This window comes from Stegastes partitus, unplaced genomic scaffold (genome assembly GCF_000690725.1).
Source record: "Stegastes partitus isolate 25-593 unplaced genomic scaffold, Stegastes_partitus-1.0.2 Scaffold158, whole genome shotgun sequence".
NCBI lineage: Eukaryota > Metazoa > Chordata > Actinopteri > Pomacentridae > Stegastes > Stegastes partitus.
Genome location: NW_007577889.1, coordinates 673,744 through 695,459, shown reverse-complemented (window position 1 = coordinate 695,459; position 21,716 = coordinate 673,744). Strand labels below are relative to the sequence as shown.

Here is a 21,716-nt window from a genome sequence, read left to right as displayed (position 1 = left end):
ATTCTCTCCCACAGAAAACACTGCTCCTTACCTTCCATGAACCGCCTTGTTTTAAGTCGAGGCTTTTATTTCGTGACTTGTCTACGTCACCATGTAACACATGTGCACCTGCCCAGCTCTTATTTGGTACACGCTCAATCTGAGCATGAGCAGCTTCATCACAGCCCTCCATCGTTACTCACAAGAGCTGCTTTGGCTACACCTACGTTTCTCTGCACATGTTCCTAGATGTAGATTTGTTATCTGTAACCAACATCGCCCAGCGCTGTTGCTTCATTTTGTCAGATCAGCTGACCAATCAGGGCAGACTAGACTTATCTGTAGAGGCCTTAAAGAGACAGAAGCTAAAAAGGTGTATTGCAGACAGAATGAGAGGAAGTTCTGCAGCAATGCACAGCATTATTTGTTTTTTGAACATTAGGCATGTGAACATATTCTAGTACTAATTATTACCCTGTAAATGTACATATGTCCTCTTGACAAGTATTTTGAATAGTAATATTAAATTACAGTATGGACTATTTAACCAAACACATGAAGTGCAGCTTTACTTCTTATTTCAGCAGCTGTTTTTCCCTTCAGTGTTGTGCTTTTGGGGAAAAAAACCAAAACATCTTCCTGTCAGTACAGTCAGTACGAGCATAATAACATGAGTGCACTCTCCCTACTTACCAAGACACAATGCAAAAAAACATGAAAGTACAGCCAAACAACTTGAATATCACATAATAGCTGTATCTGTTTGTGTCTGTAGGTGTTTAAGCAGTACTTTAAAGAACTCGAGGAGGAGAGTATTCGTGACAACTTTGTGACGGTGTACGAGCTGATGGACGAAGTGATGGACTTTGGGTTCCCTCAGACGACTGACAGCAAGATCCTGCAAGAGTAAGTTGCTTGTCTTTTTTTTTTTTTTTTTTTACATTTGATCAGTTGTGTGTCTGCACTGTGTTCTGACATTTAAACAGAACTCTAATCAGGCTGATGAGGGCACGAGGTTAAAGTTTCAAAGACCATAATTACTGCACTCCAGCCTGATTTTCTCTTTAATAAATGTGATTGGGCTTTTTTCTGGTATGATTGATATTTAATTTCATGTGCTGTATTTGCACTGAGGTTTGGCTTTGGGCATGTGCGTGCGTGCGTGCGTGCGTGCGTGCGTGCGTGCGTGCGTGCGTGCGTGCGTGCGTGCGTGCGTGCGTGCGTGCGTGTGTGTGTGTGTGTGTGTGTGTGTGTGTGTGTGTGTGTGTGTGTGTGTGTGTTTAGTGTCTGAATAGCACTGATAATTACCAGGCTCCTATTGGCACTCAAACACAATGACACCGTCAGCTGGACACACTCAAGACTCTCAGACAGAAAAGGCCTGCTCTTCTCTTCTCCAAGGAGACACACAATTGTCATCTCACACACAGACAGTACACACACACATGCACACACACTCGCACACAGAGACAGTACACATGCACATTCACTCTCTGTCTGCAAGCTATTCCAGTTCTCTGACCTATTCATGCCCCAACCTTCATAAAAAAACACTTCTTTTCGTTCACGTTTTAACACTACCTGCTTGGTGAGAGTGTAAATGTGTGTGTGTGTGTGTGTGTGTGTGTGTGTGTGTGTGTGTGGGCGGATGCAATTGAGACTGCAGAGTTACAATATGCACATGAATGTGTGTGTCTTCGTGTAGACAGTCTGTACAGGCGCATGTGTGTATGACTGCTATTGTTATGCTAATATGTCAGTTTGCTGCCAAACCCACTTCTAGATCCTGTTCATTAGCATTTCTGAGGAGAATCGGGGCAAAACAGAACAAACAGCAAAGCAACAAAACAACCCGAAGTCGACCCCAAGCCCACTTGTCGCCGCCTTTCATCCCTCAGCACTTACAGGCTTTCCTACATGTCAGCATGCGTTCAGGACCCCCCCCTCCCCCTCCCCCCCAGGTGGGAAGAACTGGGACAGAAAACAAGGGAAAAGGTTTTGCCTCAATCTGTCAATCAATTTAAAACTTGTTTACTTAGCATTTTTTGTTTGTTTTTGACATTAGATGAGAAATGTGCAAATGAACGGGAAACAACACACTTCATTGGTCTTTTCTGTTCCTTCAGCAGGATTATATTGGCTTTATGGGTCGTGACACTTGGCTCACGCTCAAGCAGTTAAGTCAGTTTAGAGCAGCTATGATCAATACTTTTATAATAACAATAGGTCAACTGAGACAACAGAGAGCTATCACACAAATCTTCAGCTTTACAGGGCTTTACAGCAAGTTTGAACTCATTGTTTGGCTGTCCTGGCTGCAACTTTACTGTTTTGTTTTGCTCTCACTACTCTCAGAGCGTCATTGCCCGGGCAGCAGGCAGCTGTTTTCAGTGAAAAAGTTTCGACAATTAACCAGATGTTTCCTTCAAGAGTCAGCGAAAATCAAAACAGAGCTACAAATTTATATTCTGTATACACTTATAATTGCTAAGGGGCTAAAAACATAACTTGACTTCGCCTTAGCTCAGCACATCTCAACTAAGTTACCAATTGTTAATTTGTACAGTAAATTATGTGACGTCTGTTATTTCATACAAGCCATCTCACTGAATAATGAAGTATTGGTCTTTATTACTGGTCTCAATAGTGACCAGCTGGTAAACGTTAGCACCTAAAGAGCAATATATTTCCGTCAGGAGTTCAGTAACAGCACTAAAAGAGAAATAACACTGACTTACATGCACCAGGTGGCCAGAAACACGCCTGGAAATTCATGGTAGTGTTGCATCATAACTGTTACACGTGTAAATGAGCAACAGTTAACAAATTCAATGTGTCAGTTTATGCCAGTGTTGTATTCACACCTTGTTTCTGCTGCCCCTAATTGGCCCAAAAAAAAATCTGTTATTGCAGGTTTAAAAAAAAAAAAGAGAAAAAAAAGTAGAGAACAGAAGCAACAATAAAAATGAATAGTTGTTGTTAATTTGTAGTTAAGGTTCAGTACATTGGCTGGATTGAATACACCACAAATTATACAGATTAGATTGAAGATAAATGACTCTATTTTCCTGAAAAGTGCAGCCACAGCTACAAAAGACGGAATTAAACTTTGAAATGTGGCTGTGTTTTCTCTTGAGGACGGCAAATTCATGTGGAACATCGGGTCAGTAGTACGTCACTGCATCTGGGGGAATGTTTGGGCCTGGGGAGGAGAAGAAGAAGAAGAGACGAGGGACAACAGGAAGTAGAAGAGAAGGGGAGGAGAAGGGGTGAACACAGGGAGGAGGCAAGAGACGGCTTCAGAGAGAACCCGTTTGGATCTTTTTAAGTGCACATGTCTTGGTGAAAAATTAATAAAGCTGAATTTCAGCAGATCGAAGCCTCGTGGCTGCACAGCTGTATCAAATCCTTATGTGAACGTTAGCTACTTCCCCACAGTAAGTTCAAGTGGAGGTCAACAGCACCAATTCACTATGTTTAGAGTGAAGCAACTGAAGTACCATTTGTTTTCTTGAGATGTCAGCCGCCGCACAAATCAGTCATTTGTGTTACAATGACCTGGTGTTTTAATGAAGGGTCATCGTCTGTAAATAAATTAAATTAACTGTTTGTGTTGTGGAAGCCTTTCTGCCAAGTGCCAATATATAATCAGTTTTTCACATTGAAAAACATACGAAAATACATAAAATAAAAGTAAATTTTTTTTGGTCTCATATATGAATGAATTTTTACCTTTTGAAAATGTGAAAATAATTAAAAACCTCAAACTGTTTCTGCTTCTGGAAATGAGGCCAGCGAGAAGTAAACAGTGGTAGGGGGGCAGGTGTTTGGATAAAAACAGGCCTGGTCACATGTTGTTTATCTGAGCACGGCTCCCTCTTATTCTCATGACAAGTCATTATGTGTCCCTGGAGTCAGAGAGGACTGGTAAAACAAACCTGCTCTCCAGCTAAGAGATGAGGTAACAGCACTTGGATATGGATACGAAAATGAACGGAACAAATGCTCCTCCTGGCATCAGTAATGTACAGCATAAACAGAGTAGACTGATTTGTTTCTGCCACAGTGGATGCCAGACTTATGTAAGTGGGTAGTCGGGTACTTCTAATCATTATTGACATATTGATATTTTTAAAGCTGGCCCAGACTAAAGTTTTCAGATTATGTCTGTGTGCAATGTCAAAGGAATTGTTTACAGCCATGAACCCAAAGCTGCCACAGTTTCTCCTCAGTTCATTGTGTTGGTTTTACGTGGGAAATGAGACTGTTTTGATTCAGTCTCATCAGTCATATTGGTGTTGCTTCCTGCATAAGGCAGCTGCTTTAACTAGAACAAGCTCTACAAACCCTCTGCATGCTAACTGCCAGCTGATAGACGAATTGAGTGACTATCTGGTGAACACAAAGGCAGCTACAGAGCCAGATGTTTCCTTCAGGAGTTGGTGGCACTCAACACGGAACTAAAAAGAAAACAAGCATTAGTTCTTTTAAGAGGAGCTGCCAGTCATCCTTTGTGAAGCGTTAGAATTTTCTGATGTCTTTTGGTAAATTAAAATGCGTTCTACTTTTCATAGAACGTAATGGTCTCAACCCCTCTATAGCAACACACTTCAAAAAAAACAAAAACAAACTGAAGCTTTTCTTCCATCAAACACAAAAACAACAAAGAAAATTGTTAAAATCAATAAGAAAAGCTGCTCATCAAACTCCAGTGCTATTGTAAGACACTTGATGCTTGGGTTTTTATTTACCCAAGCAATGCTTAATAGTTTGGTATCATGTAAACAAATGCATGTGTCAACTTATTATCCGTGGCCACGGTGACAAGATTTATGTAAATATCTATTTCCTAATTACATACATGAATAATCTTCCTACAGCAAGAATGCAAATCTCCTTTCATTTATTTACACTGGAATGACTCGTTTATTTTAAGTCATGGGGTGTGATTAACGCAAAGCGTAAAAACATTCCTCAAGAGAATTTGGGTTCTTGTTGCAAAGTAGACACACATTTTCCATTTAGATTTCTTTGAGTTAAGAATCTTACTTTGTTGTGTCTCTCTGTAGATGTCAGCCTTTGAAGGAGATTAAAATGATTATTTTATAATTTAGCACTCCGGCTGTTTGTCATGGTGCCTCTCCCAAATTAGAGAAAGGAAAACATGCTAAAACTCATCGAACCCTATGATCATTATTTCTCAAACTGCTGTGATGAATGTACTTTATGGATTTTCAGGTGTTCCGCTCAGCACGATCACAGACTGACTTTGGACACAGCTTGAGCTGCATTACACCTTCTCTCTGACTTTGTCTCTTTCAGGTACATCACACAGCAGGGCCATAAGTTAGAGGTTGGGGCGCCTCGACCTCCTGCTACCGTCACCAATGCTGTGTCTTGGCGGTCAGAGGGCATCAAGTACAGGAAGAATGAAGTTTTCATGGATGTCATAGAGTCGGTGAATCTTCTGGTGAGAGCAATGCTTGCTTTGTCAACATCATAACCATAAAAAGAGCTGCACGGTAATTAATTATTACTCGCCGGCACAGATTTATAGCTTCGCTAGGCCATGTTATACTGTCATTAGTAGAAAATAATGATTAAATCAGGCTGTTTTTCATTTAATTTTCTTTCCATTCCAGTCTCAGTTCTACAGTTTTTACCCATCATGGTCCATTGTTTAATCCATCATCCAAAAGTGTTGGATTTTCAGTTCTGTTTAAAAGTAGATGGTCAAAGTGTTTCCTTGAGGCTCAGTGTGTGTGTGTGTGTGTGTGTGTGTGTGTGTGTGTGTGTGTGCGTTTGTGTTTGTGCTACAGTCATGTTTGTGAAAACCCTGGCATGTTTGAACTCCTCCAAACAGTTTTCCTCCTTCCTTGAATTGAATTGCAGAGGAAATGTTCTCCTATATCAATAATGCACCATTATGGTTCAGTAAAATATGTTGTTTGCTTTTTCTTTATGTGCAGCGGGAGTGACTCAGTATATTTCCAAGGTTATTCAGTTAAATAAGCAAAGTGCATAGGAACACGTCATATGCTTTTCTGCAAGTCAGAATACTCAACATGATTCTCAACAAGTGAGATGATTACACAGCATTTTTAATTATTACTACTTGCTAATAATGTTGTAACTACTGTACAGTGTTTGAACTTTCCCCTGCATTGTTTGAAATCTGAATGGAAACTATCAGGGTTATAATGTAATGGAATAGTCGTCACATTATGATGGATTTTTAACAAGGAGTGTAGATAATAATAATGTGGACTTAGATTATAGTTTTTTTTGTTTCTTACCGGTTATTGCATTTCTCTTTCCCTGAGCTTAATTGACTTAACACGTATTTAAAACCACTGATCAGTGTGTAATGTGATGTTACTGCGCTACATGACAAACCCAGCGAGAGCTAGATTTATTATTTTTTTCAAGGTCTAACATTTCCTGCAGCAAAAGAAACAGAGCACATTTGATACGCGAACATGCTGCATCTTCAAACACAAGAAGTCTCTCCTCTCGCGTGGCTCGTCCTTGAAGCGGCACCTCAAGGACAGCCCAACATGCAGCTGCAGGTTTCCATGAGTCAAGGGGAAACTAATGAGGTGTATCTGTTTAACCACTGCTAGAGAGCTGCAGTTGTCACTTCCTTTTCTGTGACCGGGGACTTTTTTTTTTTTTTTTTTTAGAAAAATGTGTTCAGAGAATCTACATTGCCTTTCACATCGGTTCCTTGCTTACATTTCTCACACTGCGCTGTCAAACCCTTTTAGATTTGTTTGTTTGTATCTGCTGAGTGTTTGATTTGTTGGTTTGTTTGTTTCTCCCAGCTTGTATGCATTTGTATAGAATATTTGTATAGACTAGTCCTTTAGTTGTAGCGGCTTAAAATGCATTTGTATTTGTAGGTGCACTTTATGTTCCCTAAATGGCAGATTTGACTGTAAACAGCCACTGAAAATATTTTCACAGTACTGTTCTACATGCATCAATAGTTGTAATGTTGAAAGGTAATGATTTTGTCTTCTGTCTGTAGGTGAGTGCCAATGGCAGCGTCCTGCGCAGTGAAATAGTGGGAAGCATCAAGCTCAAAGTGGTCCTGTCAGGAATGCCTGAGCTCAGACTGGGCCTCAATGACAAAGTGCTGTTTGAGATCACAGGCAGTAAGTCACATTCAGATTCAGCCTATTAGTGTGTCTGGAACTGTTTACTACAAAGCACAGCAATCATATAAACAGTGGACAAAAGTAAAATCATATTTTATCTAGGGCTTCATCCTGGTTTTATGTATTTAACTTAGAGACTTTGTTGCAATGAACCTTTCAGCTGCAACAGCCGTCAACATGTTGATGCTCTGACCCCCTGAGACAACTTGGTGAATACTTGGACCACACCTGTCTCCAAACTTCATTTTTATCTCCACCATATAACCGTAAAGCTTTGTGACTGCATCTTGCACAGTTGCGACGCTATCATGTTGGCAAAATGTGTCAACAGTTATATAAACAACTCAAAACTACCTTTGTGGTAATTCCCGCAACAGTAGGTGTCTCCAGGATCAAATTCTGCCATTGTGACACAAACACACACACACACACACAGACTCACGATGGCAGAATGCAATGCCTGCCAAGCTACTGTGGCACATAACAATATTCACCAACGATGACTGTAGGAACATTTGAAGTCAGTGTGGATGATTTGGGTATAATTATATCTTCAAACAGTCTAAGCTACATGTATTCCCAAGTGTCATGAATGTATGTTAGCATTTATTTAGATATTTAGGCAACCTGTATTTGTTCAGCTCTCGCAGTTCCAGTGCACCACCTGTCATCTTCAAGGTGTGTTCTCTTTGAATTGCTTATAAAGTAGTTGTTATTTAGCTCTACTGAAAATGTAAAATTGAATATTTTTTTAATTTTGCGCATATCTAGTTTGACTTAGTAGCTCTGCTGCTTGATCAGAAGTAAAAGACCTAAAATGTGTTCATGACAAAGCAATATTCTTTGAAACCTAGTAGCGTGCATGAATGGCATCAAGTTAGGAGGTCAGGTTTATCATATCATCGTTTTTACCTTTTCTACTACATTTATAATGAAATGATATTTAATGGTGAACATAACTGTCCAACTTTAGCTCATAGCTTTTTTTCCCAGAGTGTTGAGACACCGTCACCAACACACACGAACCACAAACTCTTACAGAAAACCAGCAAAACATTATACATTTCTTGTAAAAAAAAAAAAAAAGTTTTGTGTCAGCATTTGAACATGTGCACAAAGCCCCAACTACCCAGTGATAGTATAAATAAAGACACTGATGACACAACACACTGTCACTGCAAATAAGGAGAAAAAGTAATTTCGTTATTTTCTCAAAATGTTCTAAAATTCTAACAACAAAAGTGCAGTAAAAGAAAACAAACACATCTGTGCTAGAAAAAGAAACAACAAAAAAGGATTTGTTTGAGTCTCGTCTTCCTTGTGGGTCTGTCCATCAGACCTCATCCACATCGAATGCGATGTTGGCTTGCACAGCATGAAAAGCCTGGCGTGGCCCCTGATCGATATCCTCACAAGCCTCCTCCATTGCCTGTAGAAGGGCTAAGCATTGCTGGGTGCTGAGAAGGATTTCTCAATAGATTCAAAAACAGAGAGTGTGAGGGCAGATTGAGTGCGATGAAAAGTGGGTGATGTGTGAACCAATTGCAGACCGCAGCAGCCCAGTTCTAACAGACAGTGTGTTAAGAGGATACCTGAGCTTCTCTGGCCCTGGGCATTAGGAATTAGTCTCTTGTGGAAGGTGTCTAGTGATGTGACAATTTGTGCAGTGTTGTATTGCCCTAGGAGTGCATCCACATGTATCAGCTTGAGATGCTTTAACTGTGCTACTAGCACCAGAACTCTCTGAAAGAGACAAGACAAAAAAGTGAAGCCCAGCATGAAAAGACAAGGAACTCTCTCAGATGTTTTGTAGGAACTGAGTTTCTTTCAAAAGGGAATCTGTACATCCTAATTCTGTTGCATTTTTGGAAGCGAGACTCACTGTGACTTTCTTACAGTTGTCCAGTATCACAAAAACAGGTGCAGTAGTCATGTTGGTCCACATCACAAGACATATTATTCTCACAAAAAAGACTGTAAAACTGTGAGATTCTTATGTTTTTAGGGGCTGTTCTTGTAGGAAACAACTGGATTTTTGTATGTAGCCTTTGCAAAGGTGCATTTTAATCCAAACCATCTTCTACCCAAATTCGAAATGGAACCTGGTGCCGAAACTTAACGTAGTAGTTTTGTAGCGTGCACATACCAACTCCTGGGTGAAAGTACCGTGGTTTCCTCAATGCAAAATGTGCTACTCCCTTTATGTGTACAGTGAAAGAGAGTTGTAGTGTGAAACCGGGGAGTCACATGGTGTGGAGGTAGGCCAGCAGAACAGAAAAGGCCAAAAAAAACCAAAACGTAGGCAGCCCACAATTTAGCAGTCTTTACTGTGAAACAAATACATTTTTGCACTGTGGACCAACAGCTAATTCACATTTGGGTGTGACACTGCATTGCTGATTCTGACGCAGTAACTTGCAATGGCCAAATTTACAAAACAGGTACACACTCTATTAGTAGTAAGACTATAGCATTTGAGCTCATGTACTGCTTCTCATTCTAAAACATCCAAATGATACCTGCAGCTGTTGTTAATCCTCCCTCATGCTCATCCAGGGGTTGAGAACGTAGTCAACTACAGTCGCTCTGATTTCATCAGTTATTGTGTTCATGACTCTCCTCCCTCTTCCTCATCCTTTCCTTCTCCCTCACCCTGCTTCACCCCTTCCTTCCCCTTGTCCTCCTCCTCCTCTTCTTGTTCTCACTCTCTTACTCTCTGTCCGATAATGACTTCTATTGTTGTCCAAACTCAGTCATCACCTGTGGCCTATTTTTAGTGCTTCAGTCTGATTGATACGTGACCTCATTGTTTGATAGTGGATTTATTTTTTTTTACATGTGGAAAGACAGTTGGAAAAATTGTGTAGCAATGTGGAAAGCACCGTTTACAGTTTTATGATGAGTGTGTATTTAAACTGCAAGCTTCCAGTTTGGCACGCTTGGTAAACGCATTGGCTACAAGAATTAATGGTTTCAGGAGTTAGTGCTGCAAGAATCCCAACAGACTGTAAATAGGAAAAAGTTTGCTGGTCGATGGTAGAGCTACTGGCCACTGGCTCACCTTGAACTCACCCTCACACTTTACCTCCTTCTTCTGTCTAAATCTCATACACAGCTCTCATCCTTCCTCTGCCTCCCCCTCTCTGCCCATGAATTTTTCCATCAGTGTTTCCCACTGCTGCATCTTCCCTTGCCTATCCCTGCACATCCTCCTCCTCCTCCTCCTCCTCCTCCATCTCCTCTTCTTCCTCTCCTTTGCCTACATTTCCTCCCCCCCTACTGTTTCTTACTGAAGGGGAAAGGCTCCATCACTGTCTAGCCTCTTTGCCTCAGAGTTAATCCTCACCCTGGGCTACAGCCCTGCAGATGAAAGGTGAGGGTCTGCTGCTATCCGGTGTGTGCAGCCCACAGTCCCCCCGCTGTGTGTAGCAGTCTGGGAAATAACATATCCCCAGAAATAATGATCAGAAATAATGATCAAACAAACACACTGGCATGCAAACACACACACACATGCACGCACGCACACACACACACACACACACTCACTCACTGTGAATGTTAATAGTAATATTAACATGCATTTTGCACTCTCATCTTCAGCTTTTACACTGGTTTATATATCAGTTCCCAGTTGTTCGTGATTATCATAATCGCAGGGTCTGTAGTTTTTATCCCAGCTGGATGCAGCCAGAATGTGAGAAAAGGGAATAAATCATTGAATACTGCCCTCCACTGGCAGAAGTGTAGAACTGCCACAACAGGGAAAATGAATACATATCATACAAGTTACATTTTTGTTATTTACTAATCAAAATCAAGTATATGTAATTGATGATATGTAGGAGTTCAAGGCAATCACTGTAGTCTTTTATCTGAAATATGTATTACACCCGAGTGTCTACAGCTACTCACATGTCCCAAGATTAATTAAAACTCCCTCTCAGTGGATTTGTCACTTTGTTTGTGACTATTTTGTATTGCATAATGACGACAGAAAGACATTTTTCAAAGGTCTTACCTCGTATGACGACAGTATGAGCTGCAGGCTACTGGGACTGCAACTAACAATTATTTTTTTATCAGTCAGCGCGCTTATCATTCTCTCAGCTAATCATCTTTTCCACAAAATGTCACAGACAAGTAAAAATGCCCAAGGTGACGCTTTTTAATTACTTGTTATGTCTAACTGACACTCAAAATGTAGATATATGTTGTTTACCATCATCAAAAAAACAAAGCAGAGTGACAAATCTTCGCATTTAAGAGGATTAAATAGTCCCTTTGGCCACCCAAAGTACTGTAAGATGCTTTGGACGTTTACAAAATGTCATTATAAACTGGTTTCATGCGTCTTGTTTTACTGTGCGACAGCAGACGGAAAACAGATTAGGTCGCTCCTGTCTGCTGCTGTGCATTAAAAGCATAGAAACAGGTGAGAACGGCCTCAGAGGTGGACCACAGGGGACACTGCTGCATCTTCAATTCCCCTCTGACATGTTCACACGCACAAACCTGTCTCTTCTTCTGGCCCCTGAGGTCCATGCAATGACAGGAAGTGTCCCGTATGACCTTTCGTTCCTGTCTTGTCCTTATAGCGCTGCATGCAAGCGCTAGTGTGTGTAAAGTGTATGTGTGTGTATGTTGGTGACACTGAAACGAAAAGAAAGAAACATTTTTAAAGGGCTTCCCTGCTTTTCTTCACCAGGAGTGTTGTACTCTCTCCAGACCTGACCTCAGCCATTTCCTTCTTATGCATTAGGAAATGTCACACCAACACACATACAGGCAAACACACACACAGAAGTAAAATCAATGGAGAAGCGAGCCAGTTGCCCACATCTGCAAACAAAGGCATGCATAAGCCCGTGCACGTACACACACTCAAGAGAGAGAACAATGAACAAGGAAGCTGCGTGCACAAACACACACATGCAGACACAGAAATCCTCTCCGACAGGCCTCAGTGTTGGTCCACGATGGCATTCAGAGCAGGTGAAGCGGGCTTCGGCTGACTGTTGAATGGGGGATTTAGCTGAAGGCCCACAGTGATTTCAGCAGTTTTCCACCACTCAGCACCCTCCATTAACCACAGCGGAGGTGAACGCTGGGTGTTCTCCAGCAGACTTTAGATGCCGCCATTAAGGATGTCGCCATTATAACTGTCTTTTGATGACAGTGATGCTCACTTTCTCCACCTTTGCGAGGAATTTTCGGAAAAGTCGAAGTTGGTTTACAGAGAACAGGATCCACAATCTGGTATAGTGGCTTCGGTTGGAGTCCAGTGTAGCAGAAAGAATATAGGTTAAATATTAGGCAGAGTGTCGTTTATGCTGAGTTGATTAGTTATTGACAGAACGTTGATTATCAGTTTGTTTATGCATTTATCAAAAAAGAAATTCACCAGTTTTATTCTCTTAAATGTGAATTTAAAGACTTGCTTCTTTTGGGTTGATTAGATAAAACAAGTAAATGAATATTTGGGGTCATTTTTTGTAATTTTCCAAAATTTGAAAGACTAAATAATATAATTGATATAAACAACAGAATCGTCAGTTATGAAAATACTCGTTAGTTGCACATAAGTATCGAGCACATCTGAAGTATAAAAAAACATTTATTTGAAATGCCATTTCTGTTAGGTAGATTATTGGTGCATATCAGTGACCAAAATGTTTATTTCAAGGCCAATATAGATATCAATTATTAGTAATCAATTACACAGTTACCTGATATGTGCACCTGATATACATTTGGTATAAAAATGAAAACAATTATGTCAAACTTAAGAATAACACAAACTCCAAAATAAAACTTCATTGAAATCCTTTTGTTGATATAAGTTTTATATTATGTTAGAAGTTTTCAAAGTTAATGCTTCAGTGCTGATTGGCTATTACTTGGGATGTGTAACCAATTAGATAGGGCTGTGAGCTGGGCTTAGGTGAGACCGCAAAGTTGTAACTACAGTCTGAGATAGGTGGCTAAATCAGCGTTAAAGGAATGCATTTTTTAATTATTATTTGTGTTATTATTGCTGGGAGGGAAAGTAAATATACAGATAATAAAAAAATAAATTAAAAAAAACGCTGTCAGATCCGATTATCAGCTGAGCCGGTCAGCTAATCCTGTTGTATGCTGTCATGTTAGTAGGCAAAAAGAATGCCATCTTGTTTTGGTATAAAAACTTTTTTGTGGTCTTTTAAATGTAAATATATCCATAATTACATTAGCTTAGTAAGTGAATTAATTCCTTGCACAATAAAGCAGAAGCCTATGACAGCAAAGCAAAGGGTTGTATTTGGCATAGTAATAATAAAACCACAAAAAAACCCTTCTTAAACGCAGACACATGCTGATATTTCCACTAATGTGTTTTCATCATGAGTGTGTTTTCTGGCTTATTGTCTATATTTATTTTGGCTGTTGGAGCAGCTGTGACTGTGTTTGCGAGGCTGCTGAATGGGCTTCAGTGGGGGAGAAGATGATGGCAGCAGGTACTGAAGTCAAACTGTGTGAATGCTTGTGTGTGGCAGCAAAATAATTGTTCAGTGGGGGACAAGAGGAGGGCAGATAGATTTGGTGGCACACTGCTTGTACACTGTGTGTGTGTGTGTGTGTGTGTGTCTGGGAGATTGAGTGTATGTTTGTCAGCCATCATTACCTTGACCTTGATTTCCCCAAGGCTGCGTGGAAAGCTCTCAATCTTTTTTTTTTTTGTGTATTTCTGCGTGTGTGTGTGTGTGTGTGTTTGTGTGCGCGCCAGGAGAGAAGAGCAAGACAGTGGAGCTGGAGGATGTGAAGTTTCATCAGTGTGTCCGTCTGTCACGCTTTGAGAACGACCGCACCATCTCTTTCATCCCCCCTGACGGCGAGAGCGAGCTCATGTCCTACCGCCTCAACACCACGGTGAATAGGACACACAAACAAATCTTTCTTCTTAAATAAGTCAAAGACATTCACGCCACCTGCATACCACCGACACCAAGGACACAAAGTCTTTCTTGTCTCACACTAAGTGACAGACACTTCACAACCTAAAGTGCGTATCCTTACAATATTTTATCCCACTTCATGAACCAAGCATCACGTCTGCTCCTGTTTTATGTTTTTATTTTGTTTTCATATATTTGTTACGACTTAAAATAACTAGTAAATACCAACAATTACTGCCATCTTTGATAGTAAAATGTTTTGAAAGTCGTTAAACTCAGTATACATTGTCACAACTCCTTTACAACTCCATCTGGTGAAAATCCACTTTTTTCACCCTGTTGACTTGTCCATATGGTGTTTTTTATGAACTGGAAGAAATAAGCAGTCATAAGTATTCCCCTCTTGAATCTGCAGTGCACCAATGACTGTGTCAAAAACATGGATTTAGACAATCAAGGTTTTATATGCAACAAACTTTAAAAAAACAAAACAAAAAAAAACAATCTTATCAACTTGCAGGGTGGAATTTCCCATGTCATTATTCTTTGTCAGAACTGGTTTCCTGCTTGAACATGTATGGCCGAATTACCAATATCACAGCTTTCTGTTGTGTAGCATTGAGCAGATTTATTGTGTTTGAGCAGAGCTGTAGGTGAGCTGGTATGCTGAGCTGCAGCAAGTGGTGGCAAAAGGGAGTAGATGGAGGCAGAGGTGGAATAGATCTGCACATTGTCGAAGAGGCAAAAGTGCAAAGTCACATGGAAGCAATTTTAAGACTGGAAGGAATTATTTTCATGGAAAAAATTTTAAATATGTAACTTTGATACAAGAAATGACTTTTTTTTTAGGGGTAACTCATTGACCAGAGGAGGACCTAAAAGAGCTTAAGCAGAAATCTTTAGTTTTGTGTAAAACAAATCTGTCGGTGTAGCATTTAAACATCCAGGTGATGTTTATATGCACATCACAGCCTTAGTGTTGTGTTCTATATTTAGGATGTGAGGTTTAAATGGCACATGAGTAATCTGATTGGCCATATCAGTGATCAAAACAGCACCCAGGTTTCTGATCACCTCCACTGATCTGTTCGTCTTTAGCAGTTCAGCCACTAATTTTAGTACAAGCAGAGAAAAGTCCCAGATAAAAAACCAGAAGCTATCAAACATTTCAAATCTCTGGTACAGCTTACCTTTTCACACAGACTTTTAGAGCTTGACACCTTGACGTCTTTAATTGTATCGTAAGTTTTCATTCATATTTTTTTTAATCGCCTTCTTTTACTCACATTTCACTCATTGTGTTTTTATGCTTTACTTTTTTAGTACAAGAGCACTGTGATTTAAATTGTGTGTTTTCAATGTGATTTCTGAAAGTATCTTCTGCTAGCGTAGTTTTTTTAAAATCAGAATAAGGACTCGACCCGAAAATACATATTCACCGTATTATGAATTGTTCACCCCGTTGTACAAGCACAATATCTTGTTGTCGCTCTTTCTCTGTCGTCCACTCTGTCACCGTGCTGATGCCTGTAGTGATGCACTCGACTCCCAGCTCTGACCTTGTCCACTCTCTCTCACAATCTCCGTCTGACAGGTGAAGCCTCTCATATGGATCGAGAGTGTGATTGAGAAGTTCTCTCACAGCCGTGTGGAGATCAAGGTGAAGGTAATGACGAGTGACACACAAACACAAATACACATACATAAAAAGCCCCATGTCCTTATCCAACTCATCTGCAGGTACAGTAGGCCCCTTCACTGAAACTTATTTAGTATTTATGACACATGCATCTCAAGCGAATCGTTGTCGACCATCTGTTTAATGCCATGATGGCCACACAAAGTCAAAATAACAAGCGACACTCTGCATAATTATGAAGCCCTCCTTCATTTGAATTTAGATGTGCATGCTTTTTTTATGGTAAAGATATCGAATGACATTTGAACTCTGTCCTGTGTCACCTTCCGCAGGCTCGAAGTCAGTTTAAGAGCCGGTCCACTGCCAACAATGTGTCCATTCTGGTGCCAGTGCCCAGTGATGCTGACTCACCCAAGTTCAAGACCAGCACAGGCAGCGCCAAGTGGGTGCCCGAGAAGAACGTGGTGCAGTGGAACATCAAATCTTTCCCTGTTAGTGTGGCACATAAACAAAATGTCTCAGTTTACAACCATCCATTTACATGCTGCAGAACAGCCTTGTTGGTAGTTTCACCACTGTCATTTCTTTGTGTTAAACTTTAAAGACGAAACAGAAGAACTCGCAAACAGAGGAGATAGTTTTGTCAGCAGAAATAAATGCTAAATTAAATCAAATGTATTGAAAATTGGGAGAAAAAAACCATAAACGTGGGCTTCATTTCCAAGAAGAATTAAAAAGTTATGGGCTCAGAGTCAAACTAGCGTCTTAGCAACCAACTTTATCTGTTTTTGAACATTCTGCAAGTACTGCTGAAAATTTAAGCAGCCCCAGAGTACATGAGCAGAAGCCCAGAGTACCATTAGTTACAGTTTGACATAAGTTTTAAAATATCATTATTGGAATTGTCTTTGTTTTTAATCCCACTTTTCTCTGATGTCCAAACAGTCGCTTTGCACATTTTGATGTGATGGTATTTTAAATGTACTTCTCCCTTGTTTGTGTTACCGGCTAAGATAAAGCCTCACAAATCTATATAAATTATAGGTTTACAGATAGATTTCTTTGGATAGTTGCCTGCCTAATACTGCTATGTAAACTGTTTGTTAGGCTCATGTTCATACTGTTTTTAGATTATCCACAGCAGATGGCGCAAAGTCTGCATTTAGTTTTAAATTTAGTTCCTGTGAACATAAAAACCATCATGAAGAGTCTTCGTGAGGTGTTTGGCTCTGGAACATCACTCTTTTTGATGATGATGGTGGAAAGCGCTGTCCAACATGTTGGTCCAACACCTGCCATAGATCTGGGTTAAGGTATGATGGCTGGTGACAAAACATATGATTCGCATAACCATCAAACCATTCAGTGACCCACCAGTGGGCCCTATTGATGGGGCCGTCGTCACCCTGGACGAGACCACTCCCATAAGAAAAGAAAGGTGATCACTCAACTGTGTATTGATTTGCAGTGACTCTTCTCTCTGTGGGGACAAGTGGACCCAAATATAGCAGCAAACCACCCCCTGCAACATAACAGAGCCACTGGATTGGTGAAGGGTTCAGGTTTTTTTTTTTAATTTGTCACCCGTCTGCAGATTTTGAGCTATGTCAGTATGAGGTTTAAAAACTAAAGCAGCGTCAGGGTGATATACATCGACATAAGCTTGAAACAGGCCCCGTGTCAAAAATTGAAGTTGTGTTGTGACAAATATTCGACAGCAGCCATTTATCACATAATGAACGACCTCCCTACACACATAAGCGAGACACAATCACATCTTATCTCTCAATTTTCTGCTCTTCCTTCCAGTCTCAGCGTCAGCCTCTAGCACTGTAGACTCTTCAAAAGAAAATTTAACAGATTCTTTCAAAACTCGTGGTGCATTAATTCAGCCGAGGTTCCTTTTATCTGTCAAGTTCGGATATCTCCTCGGTAATTCATTACACCTTTAGCCTGCCAAGGAGGGTTAAGAATCGCCATTACTGGTGACATATCGTCGTCCGGCTCGTGTGTGACTCCGCAGTAGATTTTTTTTTTTGTGTCACAATCCACCTTTGAACGTTGTAAAATTACATATTCTCACAGGAAACCTTGGTTAACTTGTAATGTATGATGGAGTTTGGAGAAGGAGTTTGTTGTGATAAGTGATGAGCATGACTCATCCACAGTCAGCTGGCCTTCAGCTCCATCCAGCTATGTAAAACCCTAATCTGTAAAAATTCCTTGGCAAGAAAAAATATTTCAACTGCAGTTCAACAAGGGATTTCTCTCTCTCTCTCTCTCTCTCTCTCGCTCTTTTTTTTTCTTTTTTTCAATAAAACTGTCTGTTACTGGCTTTTCTAGTTTATAAAAGATTCTGAAAGCCTTAATCAGCTTCTTACTACAACAGTTGGGGTCCTGCATGAATTTTCCGGCACAGTTAAAGTGGTTATTTCAAAGAGAGTTCAAAGAGAGTTTCTGTATTTGTGTTTCTTGCCTGAACTCTTCTCGCTGATTTGAAGTGGGCACGGTTCAGTCAGACAAGGGTGAGGTCACGTTCAGCAGAATTTGAAATATGTAACGGCAGCTTCTGGGTTTTATTCTTTTGTTGCCAGGCTACTGCTAATCAACACTGACAAAAACACATACACATCCCTGATGACGCAGATTAGATGAGTTTTCTTGATACAGACGCTAAGAATGTTTTTCATTAATATGAAATCAGATTTTAGATGGTCCCCGGAGGGGGCGCTGCAGCTGGAGCCAGTCCCAGCTGACTTTGGGTAACACTTTGAACACTTGCCAGTCAATCGCAGGGCGTGATTATTAAATGTTAAAGAGAAATACTCGTGACTTTAGGGTATCAGGGGCTTTAAAGTCGGAATTGTAACTTATTTCCAGCAACAGTATAAACTAACAATCCAGTGTTTCACAGTTGTTGTTCTGAAGAATGATTAACCGGTTTCACGTCTTTATTGAGGAGATGTGTTCGGCAGATGCTAAATCCCATAAACTGATATCTGATTCACCTTGATATGACAAGGGAGTTGTTTTGTGTCGCCATGAATATAAAGTTTGTTTTGTTTTTGGACAAAATAACCTTGTATTAATTGGAGTCAGACACCTGGGAATAGAACTCAAACAAACTAAACTATGTTATCTGAAAGGCTTTATGACAACATCACACCAAATTTAATGGTTTACCAGATTCGGTAACAGCTTTGTGTCCTTTTCTCTCCCTTTTGTTTTTGTGTGTAGGGCGGTAAGGAGTACGTGATGAGGGCACACTTCGGTCTGCCCAGCGTGGAGAGTGATGAACTGGAGGCAAAGAGACCGATCACAGTTAATTTTGAGATACCCTATTTCACTGTGTCTGGGATTCAGGTAGGACACTTTATTAGCACCCGCTACACAGTCCGTCGTAAGTCCTGCTGCCTTGTTCAACTGCAGCTTCGGCTACACTGCTTGACATTCACACATGGTTGCACTGCAATGAGAATGCAAATGGCCTTTGCTGATACCAGACTAAATAGATAACTTATTAAGTCGTCTCACAGCGCTGGGAAGTTCCCTCTTTGTTTAAAATCTCCTCATACGCTCCGTCACAGCTCACTGTCGACTTTGTGGGATGTTTACAACACGCTGAAACTGCTGTAAGATCATAATGACAGCTAAACATGTTTTGCATACATATGATCTGTATCCAATCTTCACCTGTATGTAATAGAATTGAGACGCTTCAGTTTTTATGCCTCTGCCTCGACTGGAGACATTATATTTTCAGGGTTTACATGTATGTACATTCCATACTTGGGAGTCTAATCTCTTTTGAACACCTGGACGAAATTTTCAAATTTGCCACAAATGTTAAGTTGGACTCAAGTATGAGTTGATTAAATTTTGGTTGTCAAAGATCAACATCAGTACTTTTTTGCCATAAGACATATTTCAGTGTATGGAGTTCATATGCCCATCATGATACAGGGTCCTTAAATCTCCCTTAAAGAACAAATAAACTCATTGACTACGAAGTAAGTTTGACATAGCCGGGCTTTCTTTGTGTAAGCCGGCTCGACAAAAAGATTATGTGTATCATGAAGGTGGTTATTAACTTTCTTTGTCAACTCAGACTTCCTGCTTCAGACTCTGTTTACATAAAACGAGGCGTTTAAAGCATCACGTGACTCTTCTTCTGCACAAAATGAACCGATCATGTGCAGCTGCTTCAGTCGACACGTTGTTTTAATGCAGAACAATGAGGAGTATCAAAAAAATTAGACGATAAAAAGCGTTGCTACTGCAAATGGTGCAAGATAGAAATGCAGGTAGAAGGCTGTTAAACATGTTAATGTATAATATTTTATCTTTTAACTGACAGCTGCACGTTAAATTTAAACTTTAAACTTCATATAATGAAACATGATCTTGTACTGAAGTGCATTTAGGTCTGACACTGTCCCATAATGCAGGAAATCACTTTAATTTTTGGCCCAATCAAAGTGAAATTATTGTTATTGATTGAATATTCTCTGTAATAAATACCAGTAGAATAATCCACTTCCTTATGTGGTTTCTATCAGCTACAGTACTAGAAGTGTAAACAGACTTGACAGCAAATCAGAGCCAAACAAAAAAACATATTTATGTGATGTCTGCATCGCCAACTTAATATACATTGGGTTCCCATGGCAATGCAATATCTACAGTGTGTGATATCATAACTACACGGCTTCATTCAGCGATATTAGTAACGCACAACTCAGCATGTTTGCAGATAAAACATATTCCCTCAGCTGATCATCTGTATCGCTCATGATTTATAGTCGGCAAACAGTTTGGTTAAAGGGAGACGCTCTTCCAGCCGATTAAAATCTGAAACTATGAACATAACCTGCTCCCAACCAGGTTAGCTCCACAGCATCAGTTACCATGGAGATCTAGCCAGGTACAAAGAGAGCCACCTTCATGATACTGAAAACTAAGCTTAACATACCTCGAAAACCCGCTAGTCTCGCTTCGTAGTACAGCCCTCTGGATAGAGGACCCGCAACACTCAGAGCATAATTCTAACTCACCAAATGTAGAAGGTTTTCACTTGATAGATTTACTTCTGCTGTAGCTGGGCTGCCAGGAACTCACCACATCATACAGACTATGTACAGTGAATGCAAATGTCTTAACAACTAAGTAAGGTAAATGCTAAGTGAAATAACTGTATTTTTAACATATCTCTGCTCCCCAGGTGCGCTACCTAAAGATCATAGAGAAGAGCGGTTATCAGGCATTGCCGTGGGTGCGCTACATCACACAAAGTGGAGGTGAGAACATAATGCACTGAAATGTTACACATGACTCTTCACCTATAAAAATACTCACATGCTGCTGATTGCCCACTTAGGACGGTAAAACCCGTCCTAAGTGGGCCTAAATAGGGATGCTGCGACCCTGCTGATGCGATGGGGCATATGGTGGTATGATTGAAAAGTGGGATGTTTTACCGATAACTTTGAGAAAGAAACTGTATGTAATGTGATTTTTTTTAGCTACTATATAACAAATTGATAGATGATTGCATCTCTGCAATGAGTAAACTGTAATTATTCATGGCTAAAGACAGCAATTAAGGCTCAACTTTAGAAAACGAGACATGTTTGGATATTCAAAAACTCAGTCTGCTTCGTCTGTGTGAGTGTTTTAGTCAGATATGACTGACAGCAGCATCCCTCCCAGAGAAGAGCAAATGTAATTTGTAATAATTTGTTGTAATTTGTTTAGGTATGAAATGCCATCACATAATAAAAAAAGATATGAATTATAACAAATATCACATGCCAACATTGGGCAGGACTTTGCCGTTTTCAGCTTTTAAAATTTCAAGTTTATGCTTCATAAAAGGCAAGGTGGTTTCATGTCCAAAGAGAGATCCGTGTCAGAATCAGTCTTTCTGCATCAGTATTCAATGTGCGCCCCTTGAATGAACCCAGCTGTATAAGATCTGTCATGTCTATTACCTGGCCCTATCAT

The 21,716-nt window shown here is 40.2% G+C and overlaps 1 protein-coding gene across 1 annotated transcript in view; it reads left to right on the top strand.

Annotated features, from left to right (window-relative positions):
• The window catches only part of ap1m3 (adaptor related protein complex 1 subunit mu 3), a 35,728-nt gene that overhangs the window by 9,095 nt on the left and 4,917 nt on the right, over positions 1–21,716 (top strand). Inside the window, exons 4-11 of the mRNA XM_008279422.1 lie at positions 755–885; positions 5,302–5,449; positions 7,010–7,136; positions 13,906–14,048; positions 15,669–15,740; positions 16,046–16,204; positions 18,951–19,076; positions 20,935–21,010. Of these exons, the coding sequence (XP_008277644.1) occupies positions 755–885; positions 5,302–5,449; positions 7,010–7,136; positions 13,906–14,048; positions 15,669–15,740; positions 16,046–16,204; positions 18,951–19,076; positions 20,935–21,010 (982 nt within the window). The remainder of the gene's footprint in view (positions 1–754; positions 886–5,301; positions 5,450–7,009; positions 7,137–13,905; positions 14,049–15,668; positions 15,741–16,045; positions 16,205–18,950; positions 19,077–20,934; positions 21,011–21,716) is intronic.